The sequence below is a fragment of the Phyllobates terribilis genome, unplaced genomic scaffold (genome assembly GCF_046119375.1).
Source record: "Phyllobates terribilis strain yellow unplaced genomic scaffold, ASM4611937v1 Scaffold_4__5_contigs__length_816908805, whole genome shotgun sequence".
Classification (NCBI taxonomy): domain Eukaryota; kingdom Metazoa; phylum Chordata; class Amphibia; order Anura; family Dendrobatidae; genus Phyllobates; species Phyllobates terribilis.
The window spans coordinates 695,876,322-695,892,793 of NW_027362764.1; the positions used below are offsets into that span (position 1 = coordinate 695,876,322).

The 16,472-nt window shown below is 44.2% G+C and overlaps 1 protein-coding gene across 1 annotated transcript in view; it reads right to left on the reverse strand.

The window, feature by feature from the left end:
• PIP4P2 (phosphatidylinositol-4,5-bisphosphate 4-phosphatase 2) overlaps positions 1-16,472 on the reverse strand; it is a 111,559-nt gene that overhangs the window by 35,598 nt on the left and 59,489 nt on the right. Inside the window, exons 3-4 of the mRNA XM_073679572.1 lie at positions 10,661-10,767; positions 10,397-10,520 (exon numbers count right to left, since the gene is read on the reverse strand). Of these exons, the coding sequence (XP_073535673.1) occupies positions 10,397-10,520; positions 10,661-10,767 (231 nt within the window). The remainder of the gene's footprint in view (positions 1-10,396; positions 10,521-10,660; positions 10,768-16,472) is intronic.

A 16,472-nucleotide genomic window follows, 5' to 3' on the forward strand; every position in this document is an offset into this window, starting at 1 on the left:
TGACCCGGTCCCGTGCCCAGGGCGTCAAGCTCAGTGTTATGTGGCAGTCCTTACTGATGTTATTAAAGTTCGTTGTGTCGACTACGCCACCCGTTGTGATGCGGTCACTGTGGCCGCCGCTGCAGCAGGGTCCGCTGAGGCTGATGGTGGATGCGCAGCTTGGTGGGATAACCCCCAACGGGAGGGGTATAGCCTCAGAGGGGACAGGCGCAGAGGATGGGGGTTGTGGTGGTGCGGTGCAGCCGGTAATGATGACAGACTCGGGTTGTGCAGTTAAGGGTCTTTACTTACTGCAGATGTTCCTGGTCACTCTAGCTCCAAGTGACCTCCCGAGCCGTGCTGCGTCCACCAGGTCCTGGATCCAGCCAACCCCCAAACAAGTCCGGAGCGTGGCCCTGAGCTCTCCCTCTGTCCTTTCTTCAGCCGTCCCCACCAGTGATTCACCTAAATCCAGCTCCCTCGGGCCTTCTGTTGGGCAACCTTTGGCCTAAGGTTCCCTGACCCTCCATGTGGTGTGCCTTCAGGGTGAATGTAGTGGGTGACCGTGACAGACACTGCCCACGGTCTCCGGTCTCTGGCTGGGGAATGTCTTTGCCCCCACCAGCTTGGGTTCCGGTACCCTTCTGCTGACTCCTCACCCGGTGTTCTTATTTGGGTTCTTGGGTCCCTTCTTTGTCCCCCTCTGGGTCTTTCTGCACTCCACTCTCTCTCCAGGGCTGTTGTTTCTTTCTCTCTCTTGCTGCAGGCTTGTCCTCTGCATCTGACTTCCTCTCTGCGTCTGACCCTGATCTTTGATGGTGCCCACCTTATATACACCCTCTATGTGTGAGCTCAGGTGACCAGCACCCAATGAGCTCCTATCACTACCCAGACTGCTCCCCCTATCTGCCCCTACACTACATGGGATGTTCCTCCCCCCTCCCACTCCAGCCAGGAACAGGCTCGGTCGCACCTGCACATTTCTAAGTGGGAGTGCCGTCGGCCTGCTCCTCTGGAATGGGATGTATGTAGTGCATGCAGTCTATCTGAGCTCAGTTCCACACTCCTTCCTTACCCGGGAGTGGAATATCACACCTCTGGGTTGAGGTGCAATACCCCTGTAGCAGCCGAATCCTCAGGGTGCTACACAGTGAGTGCAACGGCTGCCAAAATTTAGGAAAAACCTCATTAACAATTTACAGACACAGAGCTGGGCCACAGTAACGACATATTCCCATTAAAAAGGAGAGGGTCTCCCTTACTGTTTGACTATGCAGTGAAGCAACGGCTGCCAAAAATTTGGAGGAACTCCAATGCACCTTGCAAGAGACATAGATATATTGATATGGTATATATGGTAGTGATGAGGATGCAGAGAAGTAGGAGGACGACAAGAGCAAATATACAAAATCATGAAGCGTATACCCATGTCTGGGTGTGAAGACAGAGGTGCATAGGAATAAAGTTAGACCTCCCAAAATAAAAACCACTGTATTTGAGTTTATGTTCCGCTGCTATCATTGGGTGGTGTTGAGAAGTCTGGCCCAATCCAGCCCGTGTTCATTTTTATAAGAGTCAGCCTGTCAGCATTTTCAGTTGACAGGCGGATGTGCCCATCGGTTACAATTCCACCAGTGGCACTAAAAACCCGCTATGACAAAACGCTACCGGCAGGGCAGGCCAGGACCTCCAAGGCGTAGAGAGCCAGTTCATGCCACATGTCCAGCTTGGATACCCAATAATTATAAGGCACAGAGGAATGACGGAGGACATTGGTACGGTCGGCAAGGTACTCCTTTAGCATCTTCTGCAAATTTTACCTCCTTTAGAGAGTAGCCCGCGCATCAAGGCTTGTATGATGTGAGGGTCTGAGAAAACTGTCCCAGAACTTTGACAGTGTTCCTCTGCTCGATTGCATTTGTGTCTCTCACCTGTCCTCCTAGGTTGTCCAACGAACTGTGACCTCTGCCGCCAGCATTTTCAGATAGGAATTTTTTAAATAATTCCGCAACAAGGGCCTTCTCGTACTGCCATGCGCGGGAATAAGAGACAGAAAGTTCTCCTGGTAGCGTGGGTCTAGAAGTGTCACCAACCAATAATGACTGTCACCCAAAATTTGGACAACGTGAGGGTCACGGGAAAGGTAGCATAACAAACTCAGTCATGTGTGCCAGACTGCAAAGAGGCAAGACTTCCATGTCCTCACCAAGAGAACGACTGACCATGCTCTCATCCTCCTCCTCCCTGTCCTCAGGCCATCCATGCTGAAAAGACGGTGTCAAGACATGGGGTCTTCCGTGGGCGTAACGCTACTCAGACAACACAGGGCGAAGGTAAAACAGCATGGCAATACTTTATTGAACCACAAACGGACAATAAACACGTAGAACAGTCCCAGCAAATACCCAAGATGGTACAATATTACACAGTCTCACCCTTCCTTCTCCGCCCGCCTGGGATAGAACAGCCACGACTTTGGAGACTTCCAGGGCCGACTACCTCAACCAGTGGCCCCCTGCTTCTGGAGGGCCCCCACAGAGAGAATGTAGCGGCAAGCTTAGGAAGCTAGCAGTCCATAGAGGTACAAGACCAAGAGACCTGAGGGTCCAAATCTGGCCTCTCCGAGAGTTTCCATGGGGTCAGGCAACCAGTGGGTCCCTCCTGGCAACCCCAAAACATATCCATGGGGCCAGGTGATTTCTTCATCCTCTCCTGGACTTCCCAAAAATATCCATGTCTCTCTGATGGTTAATGGAACAGATCCGAATCTTTCCAGTCAGGGACGGTACCCTTAGGCTAGAATCATATAGAATTCAGCATCTGTGTCTCTTTGGTTAACGCCATGCAATCCATCTACTTTCCTGAAGGAGGTTTCTCATTCTCCTTCTAAAGTCTGTCTGAATCTCTGTCCTAAGACTCTCTCTGTCTCAAAAGCACATCTCCTTTCTGCCTCTCTGATCCAAGTCTGACTCTTACAAATACACATGTCCCTTCTGCTTCTCTGGGCTCAGCCCCCTGAATGGCAGAACTGCTCTCACCCTCCTCCCTCAGAGCCAAGTGTGCATATCTCATGTCAGAGGTAAAAGGTGCAGAGCTCACCTATTATTGAGCTAATCTATTTACATAGTTGGTATCACAGGGGCTCTTGTAATTACACATCATTGTTTCAGAATCAAAGAGCAGATAACATTCAGGGTTATACAAATAGTAGTCTGTGTTAATCAACTAGAGAAGAACAGAGATTAAAGAGTCAACATAAAAATATAGGCATGCTGTCCTTGCCATCAGAAAGTATGTCTGGCATATTTAAGATTTTACTCTGCATAGTCACAGACGGTATGACAGTTGTGCATGTAGTACCGTCTATAGCGCAGGAAACTAGCTCCTGTTCTTCCTCCTCCTCCTTTTCACCCAATCCACATTGGGATGAGATGAGGCTGGGAGGGTGGAATCACCCTGTATGATTCCTTGCTCCATCTCGTGCTCCGCTTGCAATGCATCCTCTGATTGTTTCAGAAGACAGAGAAGCGGAATGGTGAAGCCAATTATGGCGTCATTGCCGCTCACCATCTTGGTGAGGATGGAGGATGGTACATATGTCTGACATCCATGTCCACTCCTGAGGTCTTATGTAAGGAGTCTGATCTGAATACAGATGGCCTAGTTGATGTTGGTAGTCAACAACTGCCCTCTTCTGCTCACAAATCCTTCCCAACATCTGCAATGTAGAGTTCCAACGCGTGGGGACATCGCAGATCAGTCGATTAGCTTGAAGCTGCAAACACTGCTGAAGCACAGCAAGGGTGGCGGAAGCTGTAACTGACTTTATAAAATGGGCACACAGGCGGCGTACTTTGACAAGCAGATCTGACAGATCCGGGTAGGTTTTGAGAAATCTCTGAACCACGGGGATAAACACATGGGCCAGGCATGGTACGTGTGTGAGCTCGCCTCACCTCAGAAACGCCACCAGGTTCCGGCCATTGTCACACACGACCATGCCTGGCTGTAGGGTCAGTGGTGTCAGCCACAGATCTGCCTGCTCTTTCAGAGCTGTCCACAACTCTTCAGCATTGTGTGTTTTTTTTCACCTAAGCATATTAGCTTCAGCACAGCCAGTTGCTGCTTGACCGAGGCAGTGCAGCAATGCTTCCAGCTTGCAACTGATGTGGTCATTTCAGAGATGGAAGCTGAGGAGGAGGAGGAGGTGCAGGAGCTGTAGAATGTGGGGGCAACCCTGATCGACCCAGGGCCCGCAATCCTCGGCGTCGGGAGGAAGTGTTCCATCCCAAGGTCCAACTGGGTCCCGGCTTCCACTATGTTAACCCAATGTGCAATCAGCGAGACGTACCGTTCCTGCCCACAAGCACTTGTCCACGTGTCCGCGGTTAGGTGGACTTTCCCGGGAAACTGCATTGTTGAGGGCATGTCTAACATTACAAGTGCTTGAGTAATGCGGGGACGGCATACCAGGAGAAATAGTGTCGGCTGGGGACAGAGTACCGAGGGACGGCCACCACCATCAGGTTACAGAATGCTTCCATCTACACGCAAGGCAACATTTCGAGTGCAAGCATTTGCTAAATGTGTGAATTTAGTAGTGTAGCCTCTGGGGCATTGGCTGCGTATTTGCACTTGCATTCCAAGGACTGGGGTAAGGACAGCTGAATTCTGCACTGGGACAAGGACGTGGACGTGCTTGCTGATGGTGTTAGTTGAGAGTGTGCAACGACAGGTGCAGGGCGGGAGGCATCTTGGCATGCGCCATGGACAGGGGGATTGGCATGCACGCACAACAGTGGAAGAAGCAGTGGTGTCACCTGCAGACACTGTTGCTGGACCCTGGGGTTCGGCCTTAGTCGGGCGCTTTGCTGCCATGTGCCTGATCATGCTGGTGGTGGTCAGGCTGCTAGTTTTGCTACCTCTGCTGATGCTGGCCTGGCAGGTGGTGCAAATGGCCTTTTTGGGGTTATCTGCAGAGTCTTTAAAAAATTAACCAGACTCAGGAAGACCTAACAGTTGTACTGGCAAATTCCGTCATGTTGGCGTTATGAGGAACGCTTTCCCGCCTTGTGTCTGCGGCCACAACACTGCTTCTTCCTGCCTGTTTTGGTGCTACGCTTCCTTCCCTCCCCCTGTGTACTGCTGTCCTCGCTCTGCATGTCCTCTTGCCAGGTTGGGTCAGTTACTATATCATCCACCACCTCCTCATCTTCCACTTCCACACCCTGGTGCTCCTCTTGACATTCTGGCAATCGTGTATCATCATCATCATCCGACAGTAATTGCACTTTCCCACCGTCGCCTTCGTGTGACCGTGGCTGCGCCAATATTTGGGCATCGCTACACACGTTCTCCTCGACTCGCTTGAAGCTCGCCGGGCGAGAGGCTCGAATCCATAAATGGAAAAGTGAACAGCTCTTCGGAGGGTCCAAGTGTGGGATCAGTTATCTCCGGGCACTCGGCATGGTGGGAGGAAGGAGGATCAGGGTGAGGAATATGCGGTCCAGACTCACAGCTACTGAGACTTGACCGTGTGGAAGGCAGGGTGGTGGTGGCAAAGTGACTGGAAATATTATCTGCTATCCAACCAACAACCTTTTGACACTGCTCTGGGTTCAATAGTGGTGTACTGTGGTCCTCTAGTAATTGGGATAGGAAGGTCGAGCGACAAGATGTGGGTGTTTGTTGTGGCACAATTTCAGCTTGCCCACGGCCACGTCCTTAGCCTCGGCATGCACCATCACATCCACTTCCCCGTCCCTTGCCCATTTTTAATGGAGGACAATATTTTCCACGTTCACAAGAAATGGCTGATTTTGGAACGCAGTTATATGTGATACATCTGACAGAGAACCACAATTTTAAATAGCAGGCCTGTAATATTATTCCACACAGAGACCTAGTGTGAATAGCTTGACCGACACACTGCAACAGAATGAAAAAGGAGGCCAATATTTTGCATTCTGTTCAAACCTGGGTGTGGCCTCCATTTCTAGAGCTGGACAATATATTTAAAAAGCTTCCCTTGGCTGGTGTTCTCAGTTTGGGACTCGGGCCTTAGTCTGCCCTTATTCACACAGAGGTCAACTTTGACACATGGTAAGGTTTTTAAATATTAGACAGTGTAGGTTCTATCCCAAACGGGTTCACCTTGCCGCTGGTGGGATAGCCTTCATACTGTTTTTGATCAAAAACAGTGTTACTAAGAACCCTATTTTATTTAAAAGCATTTGCTTTTTATTTATTTACAGCAGGGTTTATTTTAATTTTGCTTCTTGTAGGTTTTTCTGATTCATGGCCATTGTGAAACATGCATTTACGTTCTGCATGTATACTATCCTAAACCAAGCTCAAATTTTGTGTTTTTTTCTTATAGGCGATATGTCTGACAGACAACCACGGTTTTAAATAGCAGGCCTGTAATTTACTAAAACTATTCTTCACAGAGACCAAGTGTGAATAGCTTGACTGACACACTGCAATAGAATGGAAAAGGAGGCCAATATTTTCCATGTTCAGTTTAAATTTCTGTTTTTTTATCGCTGAAATAAGGAACAGATCTGGCTTTATTCTGCAGTGAGAATAAGTAAATGGAGCAGAAAAATTGTGTACTCTTGATTGCTTTTTAAGCACAATAACCAGGATTAAGATTAAAAAAAAAAAAAAAAAAAATTTGCCTTGGCCCCAGATATCTGGGGCTATGTCTACAAATATCTGTAATTATTACAGCTGCAGCAGACAGGACGTTCAATGGACCCTCTTGTGCTGTATCATACACTGCAGTCTGCATGCAGCTGGATTAGACCTCAGAAGGAAGGACTGTTAGTTCAGATGGAGATGAGATTATATATCATAGAATCATAGAATCATAGAATGGTAGAGTTGGAAGGGACCTCCTGGGTCATCTGGTCCAACCCCCTGCTCAAAGCAGGATTCACTAGATCATCTCAGACAGATGTCTGTCCAGCCTCTGTTTGAAGACGTCCATTGAAGGGGAACTCACCACCTCTCGTGGCAGCCTGTTCCACTCATTAATCACCCTAACTGTCAAAAAGTTTTTTCTAATATCTAATCTGTGTCTCCTCCCATTTAGTTTCATCCCATTGCTTCTAGTCTTTCCTTGTGCAAATGAGAATAAAGATGATCCTTCTACAATGTGACAGCCCTTGACATATTTGTAGACAGCTATTAAGTCTCCTCTCAGTCTTCTTTTTTGCAGGCTAAACATTCCCAAATCCTGCAACCGTTCCTCATAGGACATGGTTTGCAGACCAGTCACCATTCTGGTCGCTCTTCTCTGAACTTGCTCCAGTTTGTCTATGTCTTTTTTAAAATGTGGTGCCCAAAACTGTACACAGTATTCCAGATGAGGTCTGACCAAAGAGGAGTAAAGACCGATAATGACTTCACGTGATCTAGACTGTATGCTTCTGTTAATACATCCCAGAATTGTATTTGCCTTTTTTGCTGCTGCATCACACTGTTGACTCATGTTCAGTCTATGATCTATTAGTATACCCAAGTCTTTTTCACATGTACTGTTGCTTAGTCCTATTCCTCCCATTCTGTATATGCTTTTTTCATTTTTATTGCCCAGATGTAGTACTTTGCATTTTTCCCTGTTAAAAACCATTCTGTTGGTTGCTGCCCACTGCTCCAGTTTATTTAGGTCTGTTTGAATCCTCTCTCTCTCTTCTCTAGTATTAGCTATCCCTCCTAGCTTTGTGTCATCAGCAAATTTAATCAGTTTACCCTCAATTCCTTCATCTAAATCACTGATTTAGATGATATATATACACACACTAACAGAAAGTTCAATGGACCCTCTTGCACTATATGCACTGCAGTCTGCCACATACACTGCATGCCTGCCTAACTCCTGCTATCACCACTGTTAGTTCAGATGAATATATACTATGCATATGTTGTGGAATACCTATACTAACTATAAAGAAGCAAATCTCTCCCTGACGCAGCAGCGCCCCTCCCTACTCTGCCTGATTCCGGAGTACACTGACGAGCATAGCGGCGCCAGGTCTTATATAGACCCAATGACGCTGTACGGCCAGCCAATCACTGTAATGCCCACAACCAACATGGCTACGGTATTACAGTGCGTGGCAGGCAATCCCTGCATGAAGAGCACCAAACATGCAGGAAGGGGACCCGAGTTCCTGCTCGAGCAACCCGGAAATACTCGCCGAGCACAGTGATGCTCGGGCGAGTACCGAGCGGTGGTGTGCACGTTCGCTCATCACTAGTTATTTTCCTTTTTTTCTCTCTAGATATTTAGAAGTGCAGCCATATAGGTTAGCTCATTTGATTTATCTTTTTAACTTAAATGGGTATTCCCATTTCCAATATCCTATCCCAATATGTCGTCGGTGTAGTAATAGCAGTAATATTATTAGCAAATATCTTCAATTAAAAATGTATGTCAGGGATCACCTACAGGGACGACACCGGGGAGATCACGCAATATCTCACCGTGCAGTCATGCTGTCAGTATTTCGTTCAGAATCGCGAGCACACGATCCAGACTACTCACTACTTGGGCATCGGCGAGCACGCAGAAAGCGTATTGCGTCACACCTCCGAATTCCAACTCCAGGAATATGTGTCTATGCCCCGTACGGTTGCTGCCGGCTGCACGATACCCGATTATTAATATTATTCTCTGCCACCACCGTCCAGATTTGAAATATAATACAGGCCTGGGCGGACGCCTGCATTTTGGTAGCGTATATGGCTCGGGGGAGGGAACGATTACAGGACAAAAGAAACAGAACTATTAAATTTTATATTTAATCCAAAAGGAAGGCAGTGTTTGAAAAAATATATACAAGGATGTTACAAAGGATACATTAAAATACATAAGCAGTTACATAAAATAAAGTTGTTTAATAAATAATTTTTATTAAAAACGCTAACTTCTGCGATAACATCGCTCATTGATCGCAGAAACTTGCAAACGATGCCATTTTTTCCCTTATGATTTTATCTTCAGTTAGAGACCACACATCGCATAGTTGCAGTCTGCTATTCTGGTGTTTTTGCGCTACAGCTCTATGTAGCGTTTTTCAGCGGCAGAAAAATATCCCTATCATTCCCTTGCAGATTTTACCTCCAAAAATATAGGTCCCATTATTATCGGACGCATGGTCCTTACAATATTTCATATTTCGTTACGGAGTCGGAGCGTCTGGAAATTTTTGTTAAACTCTTTGAAGCACACGTTCCCAGTTACACACAAATTATTGTAATCCTGCCACTAATTGCCTTTCAGGGATAAGATGCTCGCATTCTAAGTAGCTCGGTGGCACCTCTTGGTTGGCAGTTGTATGTGTAAGCTCTTACTCATGGCTGTGCTAATTGGGGCTTTTGTGCTGAGCAAAAGGGGAATAAGGGAGACATTGTAGATTGTCATCTCTGGACTGAGAGAAGTTTGAGAGGAATGGTCAATATCTATGGCAGACTTTCAATATTCCTCAATATTTCCCTGACAATGTCGTATAGTTCTTCTGATTCTCTATGTTGCTTAACCCCATGTACAAGGCATTGCAGTAGCTTAGGTATCCATGGTTATGACCACTAACAACTAACTGTCACTATGTGAGTGGTCGTAACCATGGATATCTAAACTATTGCCATGCCCTGAGTTTTTAGGGATAAAGGAAGGAAGAATGAGTCAGTGTTGGAGAGGAGGTGAAAGGTGGAGCACAGGTGGACCAGTGGTGGAATATACAAGGCTCAGCATCAAGAGGGACTAGTTACCGAGGCAGCAGGATATCACAGGCAAGTGGGGAACCCTGCAACAAAAAAGGCTTAGAAGTCTGGAAATCGTACCGTCCATCAGAAAAGGGGGCCTTTAAGGGAAAAAGCGCCCTGCTGTGGGTACGGAAACGGGGATCAACGACTCTACGAGTGGTCCCTGGGACCAGACTAAGCAAAGAAACAGGGTAAGAGGGTCATAGTGACACACCTGGACCTGTATGACCCTATATTCCAAACATGTCCCCATTCCTTTGCTGTACCCGTTGCCGGAAACAAAATGCTAACTAACTCTGAGGAAGGAGCCATGTATTGTATGGAATAACCTGTTACTCTCTGTTCACCAATTTGGCCATGCATAAGAAGGACATTGACTGCAAAAATTGGTTTAGCTTCCTGATTGAATGGGTTAAAAGAAGAGTATCGCACCAATTGTATCAGGATGGACGATGGAGGCATGAGATTCGGGAGTAATGTCGCACATGCACACCCACAACACTTAACTTTCTGTAACTAGCCCTGGCGTGGAAAAGGCAGCCCACTCACATGACTACCGCCTTGGGCCCAGTTACATAACCAAAACTACTAAAATTACATGTGCAATCTTAGCATTTCATATAATACTTGGGAGTCCACAACTTACCAAAAAAGTATTTCCACAATGACCACAAACCACTCTGGTGCCTTCTGGCTGAACTGGTAAAGCGGGCTGGGCCGGCTGCTCTTCGGGAATCAACATCACCGGACCCAGATTAATAATACGTCTGCTATAGAGAGAAATCCGCATTATTCTCAATGAATGGCGACACCCAGTCTGCCCACACCTCACCTCCTTCCATCATTGGGTTTATGTTCTTGCTCATGTCTATTGGAGACTGAGAATACGGATGACTGAAGGTCTACGTACCAGTTTGGTCGTGGGCATCCTATTCGCCGTGAGGTATCCTTGCAGATGAGGAGACAATTACAAGGACATCGGACATATTTCTTCCCTGAGGGAGGGGTTTTGATCGGCTTAAAAAATAAAAAAAACATAACCATGATTACCGCATATATGTAAAGCAACACGCAGTCACACAATGCAGTATGATGCAGAAGGCTGGTTCTGGTGTCTGACATACACAAATAAAGAGGATTCCACAAGAAGGAAATAGTGGAATCGGGTTGGGTTAGAACTTTCTAACATATTAACATCCCAAAACTACGATGAGAAAATGGACAATAAAAAGGCAATACCTAGTAGAGAACGAGATCCAGCGCTGAAAGAAACATTATAGCAGCCGCAGCATTACACAGTCTCACACTCAACGCTGAAATTGCAGCATCAAGAAGGAAAAGTCACCAAGTTATGGCAATCACAGGATGGATAGATGTGTGAATGATCCACAAATGTTGGAAGATTTTCAAAACATACCGATTTTTTCAGCACCAAGTAGGAGCATCACGTGTAGAAATCCCCGCAAATAAGCTCACTAATGGCAGCCAAGATGTATATTAACCTCTTAACGACCGCCGATACGCTTTTTCACGGTGGTCGTTAAGGGTACTTATTCCTCAGTGTCGGCTCTTTCTCGGCACCGAGTAATAAGCGAATTGTGCCACCCGGCGGCGGCAATTCCCGCAGGTATCAGCCACGGCCGGTTTTGATGCCGATCGGAGCCGATTAACCCCTTAAATACTGCTGTCAATCGTAAAAGCGGTATTTAAGTTGTTACAAGGAGGTCACAAGACCCCCTTAGTAACCATCGTACGTGAGAACTGCAGTGTATGAGATCAGTGATCAGAAACAAAAAAATTTATACATGTCCCACAGTGAAAATATGAAAAAAAGTGTAAAAAAAAAAAGTGCACACGAAAATCACTAAAATCCGTTTCGCCACTCAAAATGCAGCGTTTGAGATAAAACAAAAAAAGTACACAATTGGTATCATCGCGTCCAGAACAACCAACCTGCTCTATAAAACTGGCATGTTATTCATTCCGTATGGCGAAAGCCGTAAAAAAAAAAAAAAAAAAAAAAAGTAAAAATAACGCTCTATCATATGGACTTAAAAAAGTGAATAAAAAGCGATCAAAAAAAAAAAATAATAATGACAAATGAAAATGCCAAACCATCTAATATGGCTCATTCGCTAAAAAAAAATAAAAAATAAAAGTTACAGCTCTCTGAATATGACTATGCAAAAAAAAAATCATTTTTGTAAAAAATGGCTTTTAGTCTGAAAAACTAACAAAACATAAAAAAAATAAAATAAATCTGGTATCGCTGTAATCGTACCGACCCGACGTACAAAATCGATCTCATTACTTATCGCACGGTGAACCGCGCAAAAAATAAAAATAACTGAATTGTTGATTTTTGTTCATTCTGTGTCTGAAAAATCTGAATAAAAAGTGAACAAAAATTACTACAACCCCTGGCAAAAATTCTGGAATCACTGGGCTCGAAGGATGTTCATTCAGTTGTTTAATGTTGTTGGAAAAAAATCAGATCACAGACATGGCACAAAACTAAAGTCATTTCAAATGGCAAGTTTAGGGCTTTAAGAAACACTAAAAGAAATCAAGATAAAAAATGTGGTCCTCAGTAAGGGTAATTTTTTTCAGACCAATCAGAGGGAAAAAATTATGGAATCACCCTGTAAATTTTCATTTCCAAAACCAACACCTGCATCAAATTAGATCTGCTCATTAGTCTGCATCTAAAAAGGAGTGATCACACCTTGGAGAGCTGTTGCACCAAGTGGAGTGACATGAATCATGGCTCCAACACGAGAGATGTCAATTGAAACAAAGGAGAGGATTATCAATCTCTTAAAAGAAGGTAAATCATCACGCAATGTTGCAAAAGATGTTGATTGTTCACAGTCAGTTGTGTCTAAAATCTGGACCAAATACAAACAACATGGGAAGGTTGTTAAAGGCAAACATACTGGTAGACCAAGGAAGACATCAAAGTGTCAAAGACCGGAAACTTAAAGCAATATGTCTCCAAAACAAGAAATGCACAACAAAACAAATGAGGAATGAATGGGAGGAAACTGGAGTCAATGTCTGTGACCGAACTATAAGAAAACGCCTAAAGGAAATGGGATTTACATACAGAAAAGCTAAACATAAGCCATCATTAACACCTAAACAGAAAAAAACAAGGTTATAATGGGCTAAGGAAAAGCAATCTTGGACTGTGGATGACTGGATGAAAGTCATATTCAGTGATGAATCGCGAATCTGCATTGGGCAAGGTGATGATGCTGGAACTTTTGTTTGGTGCCGTTCCAATGAGATTTATAAAGATGACTGCATGAAGAGAACATGCAAATTTCCACAGTCATTGATGATATGGGGCTGAATGTCAGGTAAAGGCACTGGGGAGATGGCTGTCATTACATCTTCAATAAATGCCCAAGTTTACATTGATATTTTGGACAGTTTTCTTATCCCATCAATTGAAAGGATGTTTGGGGATGATGACATCATTTTTCAAGATGATAATGCATCCTGCCATAGAGCAAAAACTGTGAAAACATTCCTTGAAAGAAGACACATAAGGTCAATGTCATGGCCTGCATATCGTCCGGATCTCAATCCAATTGAAAGTCTTTAGTGGAAGTTGAAGAAAATGGTCCATGACAAGGCTCCAACCTGCAAAGCTGATCTGGCAACAGCAATCAGAGAAAGTTGAAGCCAGATTGATGAATAGTACTGTTTGTCACTCATTAAGTCCATGCCTCAGACTGCAAGCTGTTATTACACTGTGTTCCAAATTATTATGCAAATAATATTCTCAGATTTTCCCAAATTACCTATATGAATTGCAGTCATTGTAATTTTCCAGTCAAATAACTATTAGAGTACAATTGAAAGGTTTTTGTACAAACTGCCTATGATAACAGTATATTTTTTAAAAAATAAAAAACTCAAACTGCACTCAAAATGCATGTTCCAAATTATTATGCACAGCAGAGTTTTCAACCTTTTCATTTTAATAAAGAACAAAAAAATGTCATTTTTGAAATTATAAGCATTAGCAGGTTATTACAAACTGAAATCAAACAGTTTTCAACTCAAAACTTTATTCTAGGTGATGTTACATTTGCACATAGGACCCCTTGTTCGAAAGGAGTTTCTGAACTCTCTCATCCATTGAATTTGTCAGGTTTTGGATGGTTTCTGCTTCAATTGTTTTGCATGAGGACAGAATACCCTCCCAGAGCTGTTGCTTAGATGTGAACTGCCTCCCGCCATCATAGACACTCCTTTTGATGATGCTCCAGAGGTTCTCAATGGGGTTGAGGTCAGGGGAGCATGGGTGCCACACCATAAGTTTGTCCCCTTTTATGCCCATAGCAGCCAGAGATGCAGATGTGTTATGTGCACCATGAGACGGGGCATTATCATGCATGAAAATGATCTTGCTGCGGAATGCACGGTTCTTCTTCTTGAACCATGGAAGGAAGTGCTGTTTGAGAAACTCAACATACATTATGGAGTTCATCTTTACCCCTTCAGGGATCCTAAAACGGCCGACAATCTCTCTCCCCATGATTCCAGCCCAAAACATTACTCCACCTCCTCCTTGTTAGCCCCGTAGCTCTGTTTGCATATGGTGTCCATCAACCAGCCATCCTCCACTCCATCCATCTGGACCATCGAGATCATTTTCATGCATGATAATGCCCCGTCTCATGCTGCACATAACACATCTGCATCTCTGGCTGCTATGGGCATAAAAGGGGACAAACTTATGGTGCGGCACCCATGCTCCCCTGACCTCAACCCCATTGAGAACCTCTGGAGCATCATCAAAAGGAGTGTCTATGATGGCGGGAGGCTGTTCACATCTAAGCAACAGCTCTGGGAGGGTATTCTGTCCTCATGCAAAACAATTGAAGCAGAAACCATCCAAAACCTGACAAATTCAATGGATGAGAGAGTTCAGAAACTCCTTTCGAACAAGGGGTCCTATGTGCAAATGTAACATCACCTAGAATAAAGATTTGAGTTGAAAACTGTTTGATTTCAGTTTGTAATAACCTGCTAATGCTTATAATTTCAAAAATGACCATTTTTTTGGTCTTTATTAAAATAAAAAGGTTGAAAACTCTGCTGTGCATAATAATTTGGAACATGCATTTTGAGTGCAGTTTGAGTTTTTTATTTTTTCAAAAATATACTGTTATCATAGGCAGTTTGTACAAAAATCTTTCAATTGTACTCTAATAGTTATTTGACTGGAAAATTACAATGACTGCAATTCATATAGGTAATTTGGGAAAATCAGAGAAAATATTATTTGCATAATAATTTGGAACACAGTGTAAAGCCAGAGGTGGTGCAACAAAATACTAGTGATGTACTGGAGTGTTCTTTTTTGTGTTTGTTTTTCACGATTGCATATTTTTTTCCTCAGAATTGAGTGATTCCATAATTTTTTCCCTCTGCTTGGTCTGAAAAAAAATTACCTTTACTGAGTACCACATTTTTAATCTTGATTTCTTTGTGTTTCTTAAAGCCCTAAAGTTGCCATTTGAAATTACTTCAGTTTTGTGCCATGTCTGTGATCTGCTTTTTTTCCAACAACATTAAACAACTGAATGAAGATCCTCCGAGCCCGGTGATTCCATAATTTTTGCCAGGGGTTGTACTATGTGCTCCAAAATGGTACCAAAAAAAAATCTGCAACTCGTCCCACAGACAATAAGTCCTCATACAGCACTGTTTACCAAGAAATCAAAAAAAAGTTACAGCACTACTCAGAATATGACAAAAAAAAAGCATTTTTACTGTGTGATAGCAGCAAAACCTAAAAAAAAACAAAAAACAAAAACACAGATATAAATCTGGAAACACCTGACGCAAGTACTCACTATAGAACACAAGAATGTGATCCCAGCCTTATTCTGGTAGCGATTGAAAAATATTATGTACCCCAACATGTTACCAATAAAACCTTAATTTATCCCACACAAATCCAGCCCCCACTCCGGTCCGTCATCTGTCACTGGAAATATAGGGGGTCCCCACGTTACTAGTAGAACAAAGACTCTAGAAAAGGGACAACTTCCGCCCCCCTCAAATAAGATCCAGTGAATTCTGTACTCCCAAATCCAAATGTCCCCTCCTTCTGTGCCACACTGTGCCTAAACCACAGTAAGCGGCCATATGTTCGGCATCATTCTAGTGTAGAGAGAGCACTCAATTTACAGGATGCGTGTTCCCAGCAGCACAAGCTGGGCACAATGTATGGGGGCGCTACACTTTATGGGGGCACAATGTATGGGCACTAAACTGGCATATTTGCAATTCTCCATAATAAAGCCTGGCATGGCTGTTACATAATAGTCACTGCAGCAGTAGATGAATTCATTGCGAGGTGCAATTTCTATAATGGGGTCACTTTTGAGGTTTTCTGCTGTTCTGGCACCTTTGGGGCTCCACAAATGTCACCCACAAACTATTCTACCAAAATCTGTGCTCCATAAGCCAAATAGCACTCTTCCCTTCGCAGCCCGGACATGTGGACCAACAGTAATTTCTGGCATATGGGGCATCAATACATTTGGGAGAAATTGCGCAATAAATTATGGGGTACAGTTTCACCCAATAACCCCTGAGTACCACTACCTGACAAATTTGCCTCTGTACGCTTTTATTTGCACCATGGTCTCATGGTTTTAATTTTTTTAAAATAAAGGCTATTTTTAAGTCACTTTCAT